This window comes from Gossypium hirsutum, chromosome D08 (assembly GCF_007990345.1).
Source record: "Gossypium hirsutum isolate 1008001.06 chromosome D08, Gossypium_hirsutum_v2.1, whole genome shotgun sequence".
Classification (NCBI taxonomy): Eukaryota; Viridiplantae; Streptophyta; class Magnoliopsida; order Malvales; family Malvaceae; genus Gossypium; species Gossypium hirsutum.
The window spans coordinates 66,089,119-66,108,272 of NC_053444.1; the positions used below are offsets into that span (position 1 = coordinate 66,089,119).

The following is a 19,154-nucleotide window of genomic DNA, read 5'->3' on the forward strand; positions in this document are numbered from 1 at the left end:
TCTCTCAAGTGAACTCAGTGTGGATTTATGTGAGTGATGAACAACCTTGTCTAGATTCTATCTCTTTCTTATTTGCTGGTTTTAGTTTTTGGTTAGTGATAAGCTTTGCTTCCATAATTCTTAGATTCTATACTTGAAGAAAATGGTGCCTTGACCCGGAAAATCCAAATATATATATTTGCTTAATTGCACCATGTGTTCCTAAACTATGTATTAATCGCTTGGAACTGACATGGAGATCAATTTAAACATGTTAGATCTGAGAAGGCATATAATATCTTAGTAATGCGTAGATTAATGGAAGGATCTGATTGGTATGATGTTGATATTTTGAAGCCTCAATTAGAATGATCTGAATATTAGAGATCACTTTAAAATTTGACCGAGCTTATATTTTATATATATATTTGTAGGAGTTGACTAGATCACTCATTTATGCAAAATGTTGGGAAAATTATACGGTTAGTTACAAAATTATAGGTAAGTTTTTATTTTGGTCACTTAAATGAAAAAGTACTGAACTAGTCGAAAGTTTTCATTTAAGTCATTGAACTATTCAAAAGTTGTTATTTAATTCATTGAATTGTTAATTTCGTTTAAAAGTTTCATCAACGAGCTCCAAACAATGATTTGACAATCGTGCGGTGGACCAGTGCTCACCTAGTTAATTTGATGGTTAGTGTCGGAGATCGAATAAAAAAATTATTTAAATTTTGGTTGATAGATGTGTGATGTTTAAAGTTGTTTTATGAAAACAAATCGAATTATAGAAAAAAAAGAAAAAAATAACTTTCGATTAGTGCAAGTAATATAAATACAAAAAGTCACATGGCATCACTTTTAAATCGTTATATTTATATTTGTAATTGCCACTTGTAAAATTTCAATGAGAAGAATGATATTTCAACACGATGAGAGAGGTTTCTCATGTGTTTTTCATGATCTTATTTTATTGACCCCAAACTTTTGTTTTTCAAAAGCAATATTATTTTTAGGTCATCATTTATTTGAAATTAAGATAATTAAAATTTAAAATGAATTTATATATAATTTTAAAATCTTAGAGAAAAGCAATTGAAAATGACTGGAATCTTGATCGGTCGGAAGAAACTTACCGTTAAACAGTTGATTGTCGAACTATTTGTTCGTCACAGCTCAGGCAGCTCATGTGTATTTAGTTCAACAATTTAAAATTAAAAATATTTAACTAAAAATTAATAAAAATAAAAATATTAAAAATTAAATTTAATATTATGCCTTTTAATTATAACAGTTGATATAAAACTTTAGAACAAATCAAATCAAAATTTAATATTAAAAAATACAACAAAAAAATCGAATCCAACAAATCAAGTTATAAATATAAGCAAAATCCGTCCAAATCCAAATGGACCGATCGCCATCCCAGTTAAAAAGAAAAAAGGTCAAAATTTCCAACACAATAATGTGGGAAGCCATGGCAGCACAATAATTAGCCATATCATCCATTCACCCAAGTTTCTTCTTCCTTCCTCTCTCTCCTTCTCCTTTTCTGGGAAGTTGAAGCTTTTGACAATGGCCGTACGATCAAGAAAATGGATGATATTAGTAGCAACCATATGGATACAAGCTTTTACAGGGACCAACTTCGATTTCTCATCATATTCTTCCACATTGAAATCAGTTCTTGGGATATCTCAACTGCAGCTTAACTATTTGTCCGTTGCTTCAGATATGGGGAAAGCATTTGGCTGGTGTTCTGGGGTGTTTTTAATGTATTTCCCGTTGTGGGTTGTGATGTTCATGGCTGCTTTCTTTGGGTTTTTTGGCTATGCTCTTCAATGGCTTGTTATCAAACAAATCATTTCCCTGCCTTATTTCCTGGTTAGTTCTCCATCTTTATAGACTCTTTCATGGTATTAGTAATTTGTCCTTGTTTAAATTGCCTGGTTTCTCTTCTTCCTGGGATTTCTAATCTGTTCTATTTTTTACTGAATTTTGCAGTTTTTTTTCCTTCCATTTTCTTTAAATTATTTATTCTATTTTCAGAATTTGCTGCTTTTGTAAGTTTATTTTTTTTATCTTCGTTTCCATGGGTAGGTGGGGGGGGGGGGTTTGTGGAATAATTATATACTGAACTTCAATCCATACAAAATCAAACATTAGAACACAATGTAACATAGTTTAGCAAATGAAATGTAAAGCTAACAAGCTTTTAATCCAATTATGCAATTAAAATTAGCATCTAACAGGGCTCTGTTTGTAAAATAATAATAATAATGAAATTTGGTGGCTGGTTGTTGAAGTAGTAATGAATACTTCTCTAACCATTTGAGGACCTTTTCTCACCAAACTTTTTACCATAAATCCTTCCTTAATTGCTACTTTCAACTAATTTCTGAATATTTTTTTTTTGTTTATAATAAAGGCTATGTTTTCTGAACTTAGGAGTGATTTCGAATGTGTCTGATACCAATTTATTCAATTTATTCTTTTATGTTTTTCCATAACTTTGTAGGATTATATTATAAGAAAAATGAAGAGTCAGTAAGGGGAATATGGGATTTTCTGTTGAACCACTCTGCTTGTTATCAGATCAACTAATGTTTGGTATCTAAAGATTAGTTAGTCCTAATCTGATGTGGTTGAAAACCACCTATGACTTTTGTTTGGATTATTTCTTGGCAGAGAAGTATTGCAACCTTCCATTCCAACTTACTTTTCTTGCATTGGCGGCAAGGGCTCATCTCCTGAACTCCAGGAGTCGCCCTTGACTTGATACAATTTATTCAAACATTCGATATTACAATTTAAAAGAAACCAGACAGCTTGTGGTAGAAATGCAGCGATGGTCAGTTCCATTGAAGAGAAATAGATAAAGATTCTTCGTATTTGCAAGGAAGAAAACATTTTACAAGGCTTAACTAGGAAATGAATACAGGACCCTTGGGGAGTTGAGGTTGTTGCCATGTTTATCTATCCTACCTATTATAGGACACAATCTGGAGAGAAGGACCAAAGAGGTCGAACTCCACTCTTTAAAAACCGTTGTTTGTTTATTAGGGGAAGATACTTGACATTGAGCCAAAACTTACAATTTTATGCTGGCATTACAGAATGCATTACTTTACAGCATGTTTGGTTCATTGGAATAGAATAAAGTTGTAATGGAATAGAACTGTAATCAGTAAATCAATTGATTGGTTGAATGCAATAGAGGTGGTAATAGCATGATAAAAAAAAGCTAAAATGACTAAAGTACCCTTAGAAGAATATTTTTTAGGTAAATGATTATTGTTATTCAAGGTTGCACGCAAAAGCCATTTTTTTGTGATACCAAAGAATAACTATTACGGTTGGACAAGGAATACGGAAGTAATAGCTATTCCATTGAATGAGTATTACGTCCAACCAAACAAAGGAATGGTTTACCATCCAATGAATAAGGGGGGAGTGCTATTCCATTCCCTCTAACCAAACATGGTGTTAGTTTTTGATAGACCTATCTGTACTTATTTGACGACTCCGCTCGGTCATGTAGATCTGTTGTCCATGGCAACTTGACACATAGAGTTAATATATCTATCTGTATTCCCGAAAGGAACAGAGGGAAACATTTGCTTAAGTAAATGCATTTGATTAATGCAGACTGCTGAGGCACCATTTCACTGCAAACTAACTGTGTTTTAATGCGAATTCATGGCAGGTATTTCTTCTGTGTTTGATAGCTGGTTGTAGCATCACTTGGTTCAACACGGTGTGCTTTGTTTTGTGCATCAGAAATTTCCCATCCAACAGGGCACTTGCTTTGTCCCTCACCATCAGTTTCAATGGCGTAAGTGCTGCTCTTTACACTCTAATTGCCAACGCAATAAACCCCAAGGATGACACCCTCTATCTCTTCTTAAATGCACTAGTGCCTCTTCTTGCATCCTGCTTAGCTCTCATTCCAATCATCCGCCAACGGCCTTTACAGCTGTCCACCTATACTATTAATCAGGATCCCTTCATTTTTATTGTCCTAAATGTTTTAGCTGTAATCACTGGCCTCTATCTTCTCCTTTTAAATTCACTTTCATCCGAAGCATTAAGGGCACGTACTCTCCTGTTGGGTGCCTTAATCTTATTATTCCTACCTTTGTGTTTACCTGGCATTGTCTGTGATAGAAACTGGGGTTTTCGTACTAACTCATCCTTGGTTGACCTGAGTGACCCTGAACTTCATACGGAATTGATAGAAAAGGATCAAAGTAATAGCTTGAATATTGAGCCATTTTCTGCAATAAACAAAGAAGGGCTTTTTGAGAAAGTAATGGAGAAAGGCAGGTTAACAATGCTCGGCGAGGAACACCCTGCTAGATTGCTAGTGTGCAGGTGGGATTTCTGGCTATATTATGTGGCTTATTTCTGTGGAGGGACAATTGGGCTGGTTTATAGCAATAACCTAGGGCAGATCACACAATCACTCGGATACAACTCGAAGATTAGTGCAGTCGTGACTCTCTACTCCTCTTTCTCGTTCTTTGGTCGTTTGTTTTCAGCTGCCCCAGATTTCTTGCATGGGTATGTATTTACTGCAAATCTGCAAATAGTGTGCCTACCTAAATACATAACATCAGAAAATTATGGAACCTTGCGTGTCTTAAAAATGCAGCAAGGTGAACTTTGCAAGGACTGGGTGGCTAGCTGTTGCCTTGGTGCCTACACCAATAGCCTTCTTTTTGCTTGCTGTGTCAGGTAGCGAGGTTGTCTTGCATGCTAGCACAGCAATGATCGGATTAAGCTCTGGATTTGTATTCTCGGCAGCAGTTTCCATCACATCAGAGCTATTTGGGCCTAATAGTGCGGGTATCAACCACAATATCCTCATCACCAACATCCCCATCGGATCACTCCTGTACGGTCTCCTTGCAGCTTTAGTATATGATTCTAACGTGACAAGTTCAGTCGACAAAAACGTGTTGCAGGAAGCAATAGTGTGCATGGGTAGGGACTGCTATATCCAGACATTCATTTTCTGGGGATGCATTTCCCTGCTAGGCCTCATCTCAAGTTTTCTGTTATTCTTAAGAACCAGGCCGGCTTATGACGACCATGAAACAAATCGAAATCGAACATAGGTTTTGTGGACTAAAAAATAAATTCACTCTCCCTTCTTTGTATTTTCCTTTCATATGACCTCTTATTTGTAATGTGCTCCCGGAAAATTTGAGAAAATCATAGACAACTAAAGAAGTGTCTAACCCCTTCCAGCTAGGCTAGAGCTGTTCAAGGATCGAACCCGAATATGATTTTGTTCAATGTGATTCAGTTTGATTAGAGTTATTGTTCATTCAATTGTATACGTTTAAAAGATAAATATATCAATAACATTTAATTATTTGTAAAAATTTAATTAAATCATAATATCATATATATATAAATAGCACAAAGTAAAAATTTATAGCTTATATCTTAAATCAAAGTTTATACATAATTTTAAAATTTATTCCTAAAAATTAGTAATGGTAAAAAAAAAACTAAATGATTTAAATACCGTGAAATTCTATTATTATTTTATTTTGTATTAGTTTTTAAATAAATTTATTGATTAAATTGATACTGCTCTGATATAAGCTTTATATGCAGTATAAATAATATTGGATATAAAAAATTCAAGCTTATGTCTCATGAATTGAAAAGGAATCAAGCTTTGCAACTTTTGGGTTATTAAAATAAGTAGTAATTAGATTTAATAGATTTGAATTTTTCATTCAATTTAAAATCATAATAAATTTAAAATTTAAAATTCAAATTTTTTTTATTAAAATTTCAAATTAATCAGATAAGCTTTAAAAATTAATTAACCAATTTAAACGAGATTTTTGTTTTAGTTGTTATTAAAATGAAATAATATAATTTATTTTAATTAAAAAACATTTTTATAAATATTTATTCCATGGTTTTTGTTGGGATATAAATATAAATATTTATATTTAAAAAAGTTACCAAACAGGTCCCAATTTGAATCTCCCCTGTCAAATTTTCGTATTCCAATTCCTATAGTAGATCGATCTTCCAAGTTTGAATCCTGGACTGAGCTTAACAAGCAGAGAGAAAAAAGAAAAGAAATGGCAGCAAAACAAATGGAGGAAATTCAAAGAAAACTATCGATGTTAAATTACCCTCGAGCCAATGCTCCAGCTCAGTCTCTTCTCTTTGCCGGCATGGAACGATACGCTCTTCTTGAATGGCTCTTTTTCCGGTAATTTCAATTCCAGAACTTATTTTTTTGAAATTGTGAATTTTTTTTGCTTCGTATTTTAATTTGGGTTGAATTCAGGTTGTTAGGGGATAAGTCACCGTTTTCACAACAAAATCTGCAAGGGGATGCTATGGATCGTGATGAAGAAACTTCTAGAATCCAATGTAAAGTTCATTCTCTCTTGAATTTACCTTTCTTTATCAGTTCTTTTTGGGATTTGGGTTGTGTTTGTTTTATTTTTTGTTTGTTTGTTTTTGGGAAAAATGTTAAATTTGCAGATTTGGCTGAGATTGCGAAATTTTTGGGGATTACTACTACAATCGATACTGAAGTTATCCAAGTAAGCTAACTTTGATTCTAAGTTACTATTTTTAGAGGCTCTGTTTGATACTTTGCTTTCCTTCTCTGAAAGTTGCCCAAAAAGAATGCAAAGTAATGCTTTTATATGAAAGTAGAACAAATCAGGCCTTTTGTTATCCACAATTTGGAATTTTAGATTTTAGTTATTAAAAAATATTATTTACTTTTTTTTTTATCTGAATGCCTACTTTGATCTTTGGCTTCTGTAAACTTTACATGATTAATTGAAGCTATGATATATAAGTAGTTGTGACATTAGTGCTGGATTCAGCCCTAGTATTAATGTGGCATTTTGCATCTTGTTCTCTGAAGAGAGACACCAAGGGATCAAGTTCCTAATGATGTTAAAATGTTATGTTTTGGGCAGCTGACATTTTAAATCTGTAGTTTTTGGCCCCCTCTAATATGGGTTTTTGATGACACCTTATGTCCTAAATGAATGTGAGGTTGGTTGGATGTGGTTGGTTTGGAGATGAATTAAACCAACAATACACACTTGCACCTTTTGCCCTCTAACTATTTAACAAAAAATTTCCTTGCAGTGTTACGAGACATTGACGTTTTTGAGAAAGTACTGAGAAGTATAGAGGCTGATCTCTTAAGTTGTTCAATGAATGTCTCAACGGAAAAATGGAATTAGTGTTGATTATGACTGTAATTGGATACATCCTATGTCATTTATCGTTTGTTCTTGTTTGTATAGCACATCTGGAACTTTGTATTTCGACGTTTTGGCTCAAACAATAACATGGTTCTTTCCAGGGTCGAGGAAGCTACGAAGATCGAACTGAAATGCTTCGCCTTATTGTTGATCTGGTGGAGGCAAGCATATGTGCAGATAATCCAGAATGGAGGTACGAATGATAAGGAGTTCGAATTTGGTTTGAATTACTTTAATTCTCTAATGAGAAATTGATTTCCTTATGTTTTATATCATTATTTGTTTCAGTCATTGTTTTCAAGTTTAGTCTGGTATCATAGTATTATTATTATTTTTTCTCCCAAATTCTGCTTTACATTTGTTTGCAGTGTGGATGAGCAGGTAGCAAAGGACATACAACTAATAGATGCTATTGCTGAGAAACAAGCCCTGATATTCTCCGAGGAATGCAAGTTGTTCCCTGCAGATGTGCAGATTCAATCCATATATCCGTTGTAAGCAGTGCTTTCACCTTATTAGCGTCTACATGTTTACTTGATTATGTTTTTCTTGTTTCTCTTCTATTTGCAGTACTATTTAATATAAATGTAAACTTTCACTTTCCTCCTTTTGAGCTTTGATTTTCTTTCAACTGATCTTTGATCATAAAAGCCCTAGACTCATCTGAAGGTGATTGTCCAGTAATTGTCAATATGTTCCCCTGTCTGTTGCTGAGGATCATCTTCAAGCTGCTTTGCCAGAGAGCTGGTATTTATTGCCATGATAAAATACTCAGCTCTCAATCCCTAATGTGTGATTGAGCCCGGGTGTGGCTTTTTTTTTCTTTTTTTTTCTCTCTTTTAGCATTTCCTGACAGGACCATGTCATATTGCCATCATACACTCATAGTAGTCAACATTTCTTGGGACTAGTGCTGCAAAGTGGGGCTTCTCTTAGTACACGTATCTAGGGTCTACTTGAACCAAAACATGAAATTGTCATATGTCATGGACTTTTGGATTATAGAACTAATTTCCTGTTAGTCCAACAATGCTACTGGCCTCCTGCCTCCTTTAATTAAGTTTGTTTGCAGACCTGATGTTTCTGAGTTGGAGTCAAAGCTTACAGAACAGTCCAAGATTCTCTCAAATCTTCAGCAAAAAGTTGATGACTTGGCATCAAAGGTTTAAACTTGCTCCTTATATAGCTCATAGTTTACTATGTTTTTCAAATTCAATGTCTGTGTTTGTTTAACCTCATGTTTCTTTTACTAATTACCTATTTTGTTTCTTTTATTTAATTTAAATTTTTTCCTCTTTCTAGCATGCTTACAACCCTGATGAGGAGTATACGGAGGTGGAATCGAAACTGCGGGCACAATTGGAATCTTTTCTTGAAACTGCAAGATCATTCAATATGATTTACACCAAGGTTCTGCTTGCTGTCGCTTTTAGTTGATAAGCTTTTATATATTTATTCTCAGTTATCTCCTATTCTGAGAACAGTCAATTGAAAGATCTTGCTACATGTATGTCTTAATTCAATGTACTCTTTTTCTTTATGCTCTTGACATTGTGTAATGACATAACATGGGATGATGTTGCCAAACGCCATTTAGGTGGGTTTGTAGGTTACTTTGTCGATTTTTAGGTAATAGAATTTTTTGTTTTGATGTCTCGAATTCTTAGAAAGAAGGTTATTTAAGGAACACCTTTTGGTATAATTTCCAATGTCTAAATGGTTGAATTTTGATCGACTTCAACAGCACTTTGGATCTGATCCTAGAGCTTAGCTTAGTGGTTTATATAGCTACCCTTTGAGAGGTGGCATCCAATAGGTTTTGTGTTCAAATCCCAGCATATGCTACGCCTTCCCCTATTCCCAGGCTATGGCCTTCTTTGTATCAAAAGAAATGACACTTTGGATCTGCTCAAATCCTTATTCTAGCATGTATTCTTATATATCATCCATTTGATGTGTTCTTCACTTCATATGATCATCTATTGCCCTAGAATTTCTCTGTAGAACATTTTTTATATCTTTTTATGTATGTCTGTGCATATTTTTTGAATCATATAGAATTTGAATGTTTTCATTATAGGAAATTCGTCCCTGGACACACATGATGGAGGTACCACAACTTCATGGGTTTGGGCCTGCTGCCAATCGCTTGTTGGAGGCTTACAAGATGCTTTTAAAGGTATCTCACTGCTGATTCTATCATAGTCCTAACTCATGTAATGTGTAGGAAATGATTTTTTTTTCAACTTCTTTCATAAGCTTAGCTATATAAACAAGTCAAATGCTTGTCTTTTGTTCAAACATCTGCCCCTATTTCCCTGTTCTTCTCTTTCCATGTTGCCTATACTGTTTTGGAAGACAGTTTTGCTAACACTGATATCATCTGCTTTAATGGGAATGCATATACGTGTCTGTCCATATGTGTCTAGACATGCAAGAATGAGGTAGACATACGTGAACTAACATGCTGACAGGAATACTTTTACCTAGCATGGTCCAGCTAGGCTCTCACTTCCTCTTACATCAATCTGAATTGGTAGAGGAGCCAATTAATTGTAATAAACCACTGTTACTTCTTGCTGTCAGTAGTTAGCAATCTGATCTAGATTTAGAAAGTTTCAATTGAAATGCTAGAAATGTGAGATTGATAGCTTTTGGGGAAATTAACCATTTTGAATGAAGTTGGATGAGTAATTGATAACAATAGGCAGCTTAGATCAGCCAATTCTAAGTTAGATGGCTTGTGCAACTTTGGATTATATACTTGCTACTTTACTTTCTTTGATAATTAGCTTGCTATGTCCTAACCCTTATTTGCATAGGATCTTTAATATGCATAAAGTGGCTGGAAAAAAGCATTTCTGTGTCATCTAAGAATCATCATGTGAATTTATCATAGCAAGAGAGAAAACCCTAATATAATGCACATATATAAATGAGAGCATGCAGACATACACAGGGAGGGGGAGATGCCAATGGGGTTGAGTTGGTAAGGTTCAAATACTTCGTTAGTAAGGCTTAAGTTTGAATCCTATGGAAGTCCCAATTGAGATCCTTCACCTAAAATATTATGCACCTAAAAAAAAGAGGGAGAGGGAGATCAGGTTGGAAATAATGCTAATATAAGCTAAGATGGCACATGTTATATCCCACTATCACTAAATATAAGTTTCAGATTTTGGTCCTGGATTATTTGATAATATTCATATCTGTTTTACATTTTAACTATCCTTCACATCTTCTGGGGTTGTAAATAAACTTGAGATTCCTTCCCTTCTGTGGCAGTTCCTGGGCAACTTGAGGAATCTGCGAGACTCACATGCTGCTCTTGCGGTCGGATCATCAGAAACGGTTGCTGGTGAACCCTCTCCTGTAACAAGAATTATTTCCGAGTGTGAGTCTGCATTGACATCCTTAAACTGTGATCTTGGGATTCTCTCAGCTTCAATTGCTCGTGAGAAAGCCATGCAAGGCCAGCAAGTAAATTTCTGATGATTGTAGCTAGACAGTAAGAAAGTACTGACCAAGTATCTCACCATGTGTATGTTCCCTAGAAGATGCACCATTGTCTTTTATTCAATATATGAGCGTCTATTCGGATTTGGATTAAGACCTGGGTGTTGAGAGCTGGCTCATATGATGCAATTTGTTTCGGTCTAAAAGCATGGTGATCATCAAAGGATGGAGTTTGAATTGATACTTTGGGTTCATGTAGATGTAGTTGTAAGTTGCAAGTGTGCATTCATCAATGTCATTTGCAAAGGTGTGAATCTGACATTCCTAAAGAGTGATATTGGATTCTTTTGGCTCAATCGTTTGAAGCAAGGTGATACATATCATCTACGATTAGAATGCTGTAATTTCACTGTTTATTAGTTTAAAGTAATGCATAGTTGGCTGGTTATGCAAGTAGATTTGCCAATTCATATATTCATGTTGTATGCATGCTTTCAAAGTGTTTTTTTTTTTAAAAAAAAATTACAAAAGGGTATAGTACGAGCATAAAGGAAACGATTGCAGGTATTGGGATTTGGGTCAAAATCTATTTGATTTTATTATTTTTGATTCGTTTATAGTAGGAGTGATTTAAGGTTTGAATCATTTGGATTTAACCTTTGAGTTATTTGGGTTTGGGTCATTATAAGTTTAAGTTACATTAGTTTTGATTATTTTAGGTTTTAGTTGTATCAAGTTTAACTCACTTCAAACTATGATAATTATGGTTTACCATGTGTCCTTTGAGTTTTGATTATTTTAGGTTTTAATCGTTTTGAGTTTAACTCACTTCGAACTATGCTAGTTTTGGTTTACCATGGGTCCTTTGAATTCGAGCTATTAGGTTTGAATCATTTCTTGTTGAGACGATTCAGGTTTGATATTTAGATTATTCGAATGTTTCATTTACTTTTTAAAAAAAAATATTAGATCAAATTTAAAGAGATTATTTAATCAAATTAAATTAAAATATAAAATAATATATGAACATGGAAAATCATTTAATACATTATCAAAGAAGTTTTTTAGATTCGATAAGTGAATCGAGGGTTTGACAAGTGTATTATAAGGTGTAATAAAAAATAAAAATAAAAAATATAAATAAATATATTATAGTGTGTTTTATACCTTTATTATATTTCATTTTTAAAGATTTATTTTAATATTTAACTTAATTATCAACTTTGCCTTTAAATTTATAAAAATAAATAAAAATTTATTAATTTATTAATGAATCTATCTATATAAAATTTTAAATTTATGTAAAAGTTTTAATATTTTTTGAATTTATAAATAATTTTGTAACTGAAGAAAATGAATAAACACATAAAGTTATAGAGAAATGAAAATATTTATTAATTATATGTTTTATTTTTGTCAATAGGCAAGACATTTCTAATTCTTAAAAGGTAATCAAATTTTCACATAAATTCAACTCTATGGAGATATTAATTATAATTTATAGCTATTTTACATAATCAAGCCTATAAATTATAATTTATTAAATAAAATTTATCTTAATTAATATTATTTTAATAAAATATTTAAATTTCAAATGAAAAATCTATTAACCATATTTGATCAAATGAAAATAAATTTAGTGACTAGAATTAAAAATATCAATTTAATAAACTATTAATTTTTTAATTAAATATTCTACTATAAACTTGGAATATCATAAACTTATAAATTGACTACTTAAAATTTAATAACTCATAGTAAATTAATTGAACTTGTTAAATTTATGAACTTTATAAATGATCATGTGAAAGAAATAATGCATGCACATGTTCTACAATTTTTAATTTTGTTGATTTAATTCTCACTTTTTTCTCTGGTAACATAATTCTCACTTTCTTTATTTGATAAAAAAATTTTCCTTATGAATTTTATATTAGGTTTACAATGATTATCTTTTTATAACAACGTATTGTTATAGGTATATTTTTGCCACTATTCAGTCTTTAGTTCCGATGCTATAGTTTCGGGACCTGGAGGAGTTGAACAATAATGGTTAATCTCCGAATGACACTTTCTACGTTGTTACCCTGGAAGCCATTGGCGTCGAAACCAAAAAGAATAAAGTTCAGCTTTTCTTTCGGACTTGATAATGACAACTTAGTCAACGATTCGGGCACTAAATTGACTCTACTCCCACCAGATATGTATTTGCAACATGAATATCAGCAATGTCTTGCCATTGAACACCTTTGTTCTGGTTTCCCACACGACTGGGTGCTTCAGCTTCGCTCCTGTTGAAGATTTTGCAATCTATGGGAACTTGGCACAGATGAATTTCATGATTGTAATTGATACAGAAAAGCAGATGCTCTCGTTTATGCCTACCGATTGCTCCAAGGTTTAGCCTGTAGGATTTTTTGGTAGTTTATGTTAAACATTTTTCATTATATATATATTTTTGGGCACATAAGCAAAAACATGAAGTAGAGATAGTAGTGCTAGGGAATATGGGATGAGTAGGTAGATGTTTGCAGCGCAACCCGCCATATAGTTAAATCGAGAGGATGGTTGCCTCTCTGAGATCGTAACTAGATATGCATTAAGTATGTGTGGATGTCCTCTCACAACAACATTAACTTCTAATGTATTGGTATTTTTCTGGAAGGAGTGAAGCCCACTTTTTATCCGTTGATATAAATATTTCGTAATTAATTTGAACTGGAGACAATTTAATCAACAAGTTTCTACTATGTATATATTATATAAACAATGGGTAGACTAATTCTTGGAGCAATCACTGGGCTTAAACGAGACCGTCTGTGATTTAGTATCATATCCAATCAAGAAATTCATTTGAGCCAAGTTACCATAAATCGCAATATTCTGCGCAGGACTGAAAGCGAAGCAAGCAGTTGAGTCATCAACCTTGACGAAGGTGTTCAAGGTCTTTAATTTCACATCAGCATTAGCAAAATGTACTGTAACTTCAGGTGCTTCAAATTCGTGTATAGCAACGTAGCATAAATTAAAACCCTGGGGACCTTGAGCCCTTATACCATTAAACTTGCTGTCCATGGCTGATTCCAGTTGTGAGTAAAAATCTGATGGGAGAAGAGTCAATGTAGTGCCTGAATCAATAACTATGTTGCCTTCGTCTGTTCCGAAAGAGGAGCCTTTGAACTCTATTCTTTGGGTACCAACACTAATGGCCTTAAGTGTAAGGAAGTAAAAAGTGGTGGGGGATTTTTCAATTAATGGAGTTGAAACAGTTCCAGTTCCTGAAACTATTGCATTAGACCCAAAGTTCATTTTGCTGGATTTTCCTATTTGGGTCATTGGTAACAAGCAGTATGAGAATTTGCCATTAATGGGACTTCCCAATTGGTTAATAAGTGAAATTTCGCCACCTCCAAGGCCAATGATACCAGAGGCTTTACCACTGAATGTACCAGCATTGTTGTTTCCACATCCAATGATTGTGTCAGGGAGAGCCACTGCCTGACCAGTTGTCGAACCCAAGGTGAGTATATCATAAGCGATATCACCTTTTGAGAAAGAATTATCACCATAAGTAACTGAATAAATGCAAGAAGTATCAGTAGGACTAGCACAAGTGCCCCCTTGAATGTTCTCGCATGAATTTGAACTACAAGACATCTTTCTGTAAGTGGATGATTTGGTTGGGTCGAAAAGTGGTGCGTCTTGCTTGAAGCACTGTGAACAAGGCGAGCATTGAGTCCAAATAAGATCACTTCCTGTATCAGCAAGTGCAACAACACTGAAACTTGGGGTACCAAGTGATATGTTCATCAAATACTCACCCGTGTTGACGATAATATCGGGATTTGCTTCCGTTGTTGTGATGGAATTCGGATAGAAACGATGAACACGACTGAAGGAACGACGAAAGGCATTGGTGACACGATCGAAGGTAGTTTCGAAAGGATTGTAAAAGGGAGATTTAATGGAGTCACGGTGGATTAATTCGACACTGAAGCCAACATTTTGAGCATCAGTAAGGCAACGGGTTGAGAGAGAAATGATAGCAAAAACAATCGCTGCTGCCATTGTTGATGTTGGTTTGGGGGTGACAATGATTAACTTGATCTGTTGACTTATTTTATAGTGTTGAAAGGGTAATACAAAATAAATTAAGATTGATTTTCCTTTGTAATTAAGGAATAGTTGATGGTGAAATAATATCAAAAGATACAATCAATTAATTTTCCTTTGTAATATGGATATATAAATATACATTTAACATTCATTTCCTATCTCCATGAATCTTTACGAGATAATTTTCTTTAATTGGGCACGGAATATTAATTCAGTTGACTTCAAATTATATTGTAAATCTATTTAATGACATTATTTATTTGTTAATTTTTTATATTTTAATAAAATCAAAATTTTTTGGAACTTTTTTAAGATCATAAAAGTTTCTATTAGTTGGGCTAAGCACCACCTTTTGATTCACGAGAAGGAACCAAATAGGCAGCATTTTTCTATTCTAGATAATCTCTTGTCAGATAATTGGTTTGCCTTAAACTTTGATGGCTCCATTAAGTCCGATGCAGGGGTTGTTTTTGCTGAGGGTTCTACTTGATTAGAGAGGGGTTTGGATCCTTGGGTATAATCATCGTCTGGGAGCTTGTTTAATATTTGATATTGAACTTTGAGGTATCTTGGATGGGATAATTCTTGTATAGAGGCGGAGTGTAATAAGAAACTAATCCAATTTAATAGTTTAGACGTGGTTAAAGCAATTCAAGAAGGGGATTTAGCTGTTTTGAATTCCGTTTTGATTAAGAGGATCATTCAAGCCTTACAACATATGAGCAGTGACATATAAGACATATTCCAAGGGAGAGAAATCTAGCTACAAACCATTTAACTAAGATAGTATCTAACACGGAGATTGATGTGTGAGTATTTACTGAAACTCCCATAAAACTTTTAGCAGTTTTACAATTTAATAGAACTAGCGACTTCTACGATCTTTATAATTTGGATTAATTTTTCTTTTGTTTTTATCAAAAAAAAAATCAAATAAATGGGTTTTAAGTCTCAAATTGCGACGTGGGAAAGTGGAATTTGTATATTTTTTTCCTTTCATACCTTTGAATTACTGTGCAATTAGTTATGGGCATATTGATGATGTTAAGACTTAAGAATTTGAAAAGTCCGCGACGATGAAGTAGCTTTGGCAAAAATGGAAGATTTAGGATCTTAATCATGAGTATTTGTAGATTTTTATTTCATATTTTATTCTGGTTTAACGTATTGGTCATTTTTAAATTTATTTTGATTTAGATTCAAATATATTTTAATTATTATCTTTTTATTTGTGCATTATAATAATTAAATTATGATTATAGCTATACAAATGTAATGATTGTAATTGTAATTCCGTTTATGTATTATATAGATTAATTCTAATTGTAATTATATTTATGCATTACTAATTACGAATTTAGTTATCTCGACGATTGCTTGTCATGTGATTTTTATGGGGTGATATTATTTTAGTTCAATCGGGTATTTTACATTTTTTAAATCGTCCATTATAATTTAGTTTGGCTCGATTTGATTTTTGATTTTGTATTTTTGATTTATTTTGTCAAAATGAGCTTTATTTTATGAATTTAGTATATTATTAAAAAATAAAAAAAATTAATAAATATTTTTAAATGTATATAATTTTTCAAGAAATTTTAAATTATTTTTTACTATTTTAAATATAATATATTTATTTTTATATCATAAAAATTAAAAATAATTATACATTTAAAATTAATTTGATTTCGGTAATCATGATTTTAAACTTTCATTTCATAAATCGTCGTCCAAACACTTCAGTTCGGAACAATTTTCGAATTTTCTTACTCAGCACTAATTCAGGTCTTATAATTATACTTTTTTGAGAAATTTGAAAAAGAAAACCGTTTTAAGTGAATTTTTTTCTTTGCAAAATTTATTAATTAAAACAAAAGGTTAAAATATGGTTCAAGTATTTGTACTCTTTAGGTAATTGAAACTTAGTCACCATAATTTTATTTTCAAGATTTTAGATTTTATATTTTTAAGATTTAAAAATTCAAAGCTGTTAAATTCTTTTTTTAAATTTATTAATGTGGCAATTTAAAATAAAAAAAAGTATTTGATAGCTATATAACAAAAAGAAACGACACTATTGTACAGGCCAATTTTGGGCCACCCCCAAAACCCAATAACAACCAGAACCCAATATCCCTGAACCCATATACCCGAAGCCCAATAACCTAAACTACCAGCCCACTAAATTAACAGACCATTACACAAAATCAGAAACAAAAATACCTAATCCCAAACTCTAGCCCCTTAGCATTCGGCGCCCACTTGCCTCTGTCACCACCGACGTCTGCCACGCCCCATACCCCCACTACAACAGCCCCATACCTCCACAGTCCTCGTACGCCACGCCCACACCCCATACGCATGACAACAGACTCTATACCTGCAAAAAGGAAACAAAACAACAGCAGCAACAGAACAGTAGCGAATGGAAGAAACAATATTTTTTGTACTCTTCTTTGAAACATTCGGCTATAAAGCCTAAATAAACATTTGTAAAAGGGGGATTTTTTGGTGATGAAAACGGAGATTTTCTTTCAATATTAGATTGAATACAAGAACCATTCGAAATATACATATACAATCAGGGGCTCTAACACCAAATCAGAAGCTAAAATCAGAACCGACCTAAGGTGACTTTTTTCTTATATTTTAAATTCGTTTTTTGGTCGATTTCATACACATATATATATAAAAAAATATAATAAAATAATAGAAATGAAAAAATAAAAAAAATAAATTTTTTACCTTTTCCGTCCACCGCGTGCGGTGGCCGGCGCCGGCGCCGGCGAGCCTCCGATGACCGGACCGGTGACCGGCCCGTGGCCGGAGCTCCCTCTTCTCCCCTCTCCCCTTCTCTCCCTTTTTTTTCTCTTTACGGTACAAAATGAATTTTTTAGAAAATTTTTGACTTATATAGGGGTCCAAAACGCACCGTTTTGGACCCCCTCTGTTTAGACTAAAAACGACGCCGTTTTGGACGCGGGTCGGGTCGACCTGACCCGTCCGACCAAGGGATCCGCGTGTTTTTTAAGGGAGGGGCTATTTGCGCAGTTGGCCCCTCCGCTTTTTCAACGTTTTATAATCAAGTTTTTTTATATTTTAAATTCGGCCCCGCTATTTTGCCCTGATTTCGTTCTGGTCCCCCACGCTGCGCAGCGTTTTAATGATTTGAGATATTGTGCTTTTGATCCCCCATGGTTCTGTGCATGTTCAAATAAGTCCTCCTCTTTTGTTTTATATTTTAAAATCTATCCCGAGCTTTCTATTTTGTTTTCGATTCAATCCTTTCTATCATTTTGACATTTTAATAATTAATTTTGTCATTCATTTTTTATTATTACGTTATCTATTGTTATTATTATTATTTTTATGTATATGATATTTATATTATTATTAACTCCTATTATTATTTCTAATATACATATATTACGTACATGTATATACAGTATTATCTTTTATTACTTTATTATATAGTATGATTTTTAATTACTTTATTTTTTTTGTATTTTAATATTATTACCATTATTATTATCATCCTTGTTAATATAGTGAATACTTTGTTACATGTATATATCGTTAGTATTATTAGTTATACGTTTTATACTAGCTCTTGTATATGTTCTTATCAATGTTAGTATGTGTTCTATTTTGCATGTATATCTTTAATATATATATATATAAGTATATATTCATGCAATATTGTAATAGTTTTCTTCAACATCATTATTTCCAATATATATATGTTATGTAAATATTCTAGTGTCGTATTATATATGTATTTTTTATGTATTACGTGTGCGTACTTTTTAATATTGCATTTATATTTCATACGAATACTATATTATATTTTTACATATTATATCATGTTTATATTTTTCATATATGTTATGTACATACATTTTCAATATTCATTTTATACATATATATGTATATATTATGTACATATTTTAACATTACTAGTTATATATTTTTACTATCTTATGCATATACTTCAAACACTATATATAGTATATTTCTAACACTATTACTATTTATATATAAATATATATATTTTACGTACATACTCTTAATTATCTTTATATGTATATTCATTGTGTTCTCTTTATGTTTTCGTATTCAATGCTAACATTGCATTTGATCTTGCATGCGCGGTTATTATTTTCTAATATTATTGTCATGTTTGTTATTTGTTTCAAATGTATCAAGCCATTTCATTTACTTATTTTCATTTCGTATCAATTATGTCTTGCATTCTCCTGAAAATTACGTTCCGGTTTTCTAATTAATTTCAATAGTCAAGGCAATATATCGATTTAACATTAAGTCATCGAGTTCATC

General features: G+C 32.7%; 3 protein-coding genes across 3 annotated transcripts; 2 read left to right on the top strand and 1 right to left on the bottom strand.

Annotated features, from left to right (window-relative positions):
- Positions 1-1,374: 1,374 nt before the first annotated feature.
- Positions 1,375-5,298, top strand: LOC121219976 (protein NUCLEAR FUSION DEFECTIVE 4). The gene is made up of 3 exons (XM_041098897.1): positions 1,375-1,863; positions 3,686-4,542; positions 4,634-5,298. Exons 1-3 carry the CDS (start codon positions 1,555-1,557, stop codon positions 5,097-5,099), a joined length of 1,632 nt encoding a protein of 543 aa, XP_040954831.1. The 5' UTR covers positions 1,375-1,554; the 3' UTR covers positions 5,100-5,298.
- Positions 5,299-5,946: 648 nt separating this feature from the next.
- On the top strand, positions 5,947-11,153 carry LOC121219977 (AUGMIN subunit 7). Its single transcript, XM_041098898.1, has 9 exons — positions 5,947-6,223; positions 6,302-6,387; positions 6,502-6,563; positions 7,346-7,437; positions 7,613-7,738; positions 8,317-8,407; positions 8,547-8,654; positions 9,325-9,423; positions 10,530-11,153. The coding sequence occupies exons 1-9, from the start codon at positions 6,090-6,092 to the stop codon at positions 10,734-10,736; spliced, it is 1,005 nt and encodes a 334-aa protein (XP_040954832.1). The 5' UTR covers positions 5,947-6,089; the 3' UTR covers positions 10,737-11,153.
- Positions 11,154-13,478: 2,325 nt separating this feature from the next.
- Positions 13,479-14,768, bottom strand: LOC107938679 (aspartic proteinase CDR1). Its single transcript, XM_041100083.1, has one exon. It carries the CDS (start codon positions 14,766-14,768, stop codon positions 13,479-13,481), a length of 1,290 nt encoding a protein of 429 aa, XP_040956017.1.
- Positions 14,769-19,154: the final 4,386 nt, after the last annotated feature.

Excerpts from the sequence above, each read along its gene's own strand:
- LOC121219976 (XM_041098897.1), top strand. The coding sequence starts at position 1,555 with ATGGCCGTACGATCAAGAAAATGGATGATATTAGTAGCAACCATATGG. Across the intron at positions 1,864-3,685 it reads TTTCCCTGCCTTATTTCCTG|GTATTTCTTCTGTGTTTGAT; the intron begins GTTAGTTCTCCA and ends AATTCATGGCAG. Across the intron at positions 4,543-4,633 it reads GCCCCAGATTTCTTGCATGG|CAAGGTGAACTTTGCAAGGA; the intron begins GTATGTATTTAC and ends TTAAAAATGCAG.
- LOC121219977 (XM_041098898.1), top strand. The coding sequence starts at position 6,090 with ATGGCAGCAAAACAAATGGAGGAAATTCAAAGAAAACTATCGATGTTA. Across the intron at positions 7,438-7,612 it reads GCAGATAATCCAGAATGGAG|TGTGGATGAGCAGGTAGCAA; the intron begins GTACGAATGATA and ends ATTTGTTTGCAG. Across the intron at positions 9,424-10,529 it reads CTTACAAGATGCTTTTAAAG|TTCCTGGGCAACTTGAGGAA; the intron begins GTATCTCACTGC and ends CTTCTGTGGCAG.
- LOC107938679 (XM_041100083.1), bottom strand. The coding sequence starts at position 14,768 with ATGGCAGCAGCGATTGTTTTTGCTATCATTTCTCTCTCAACCCGTTGC.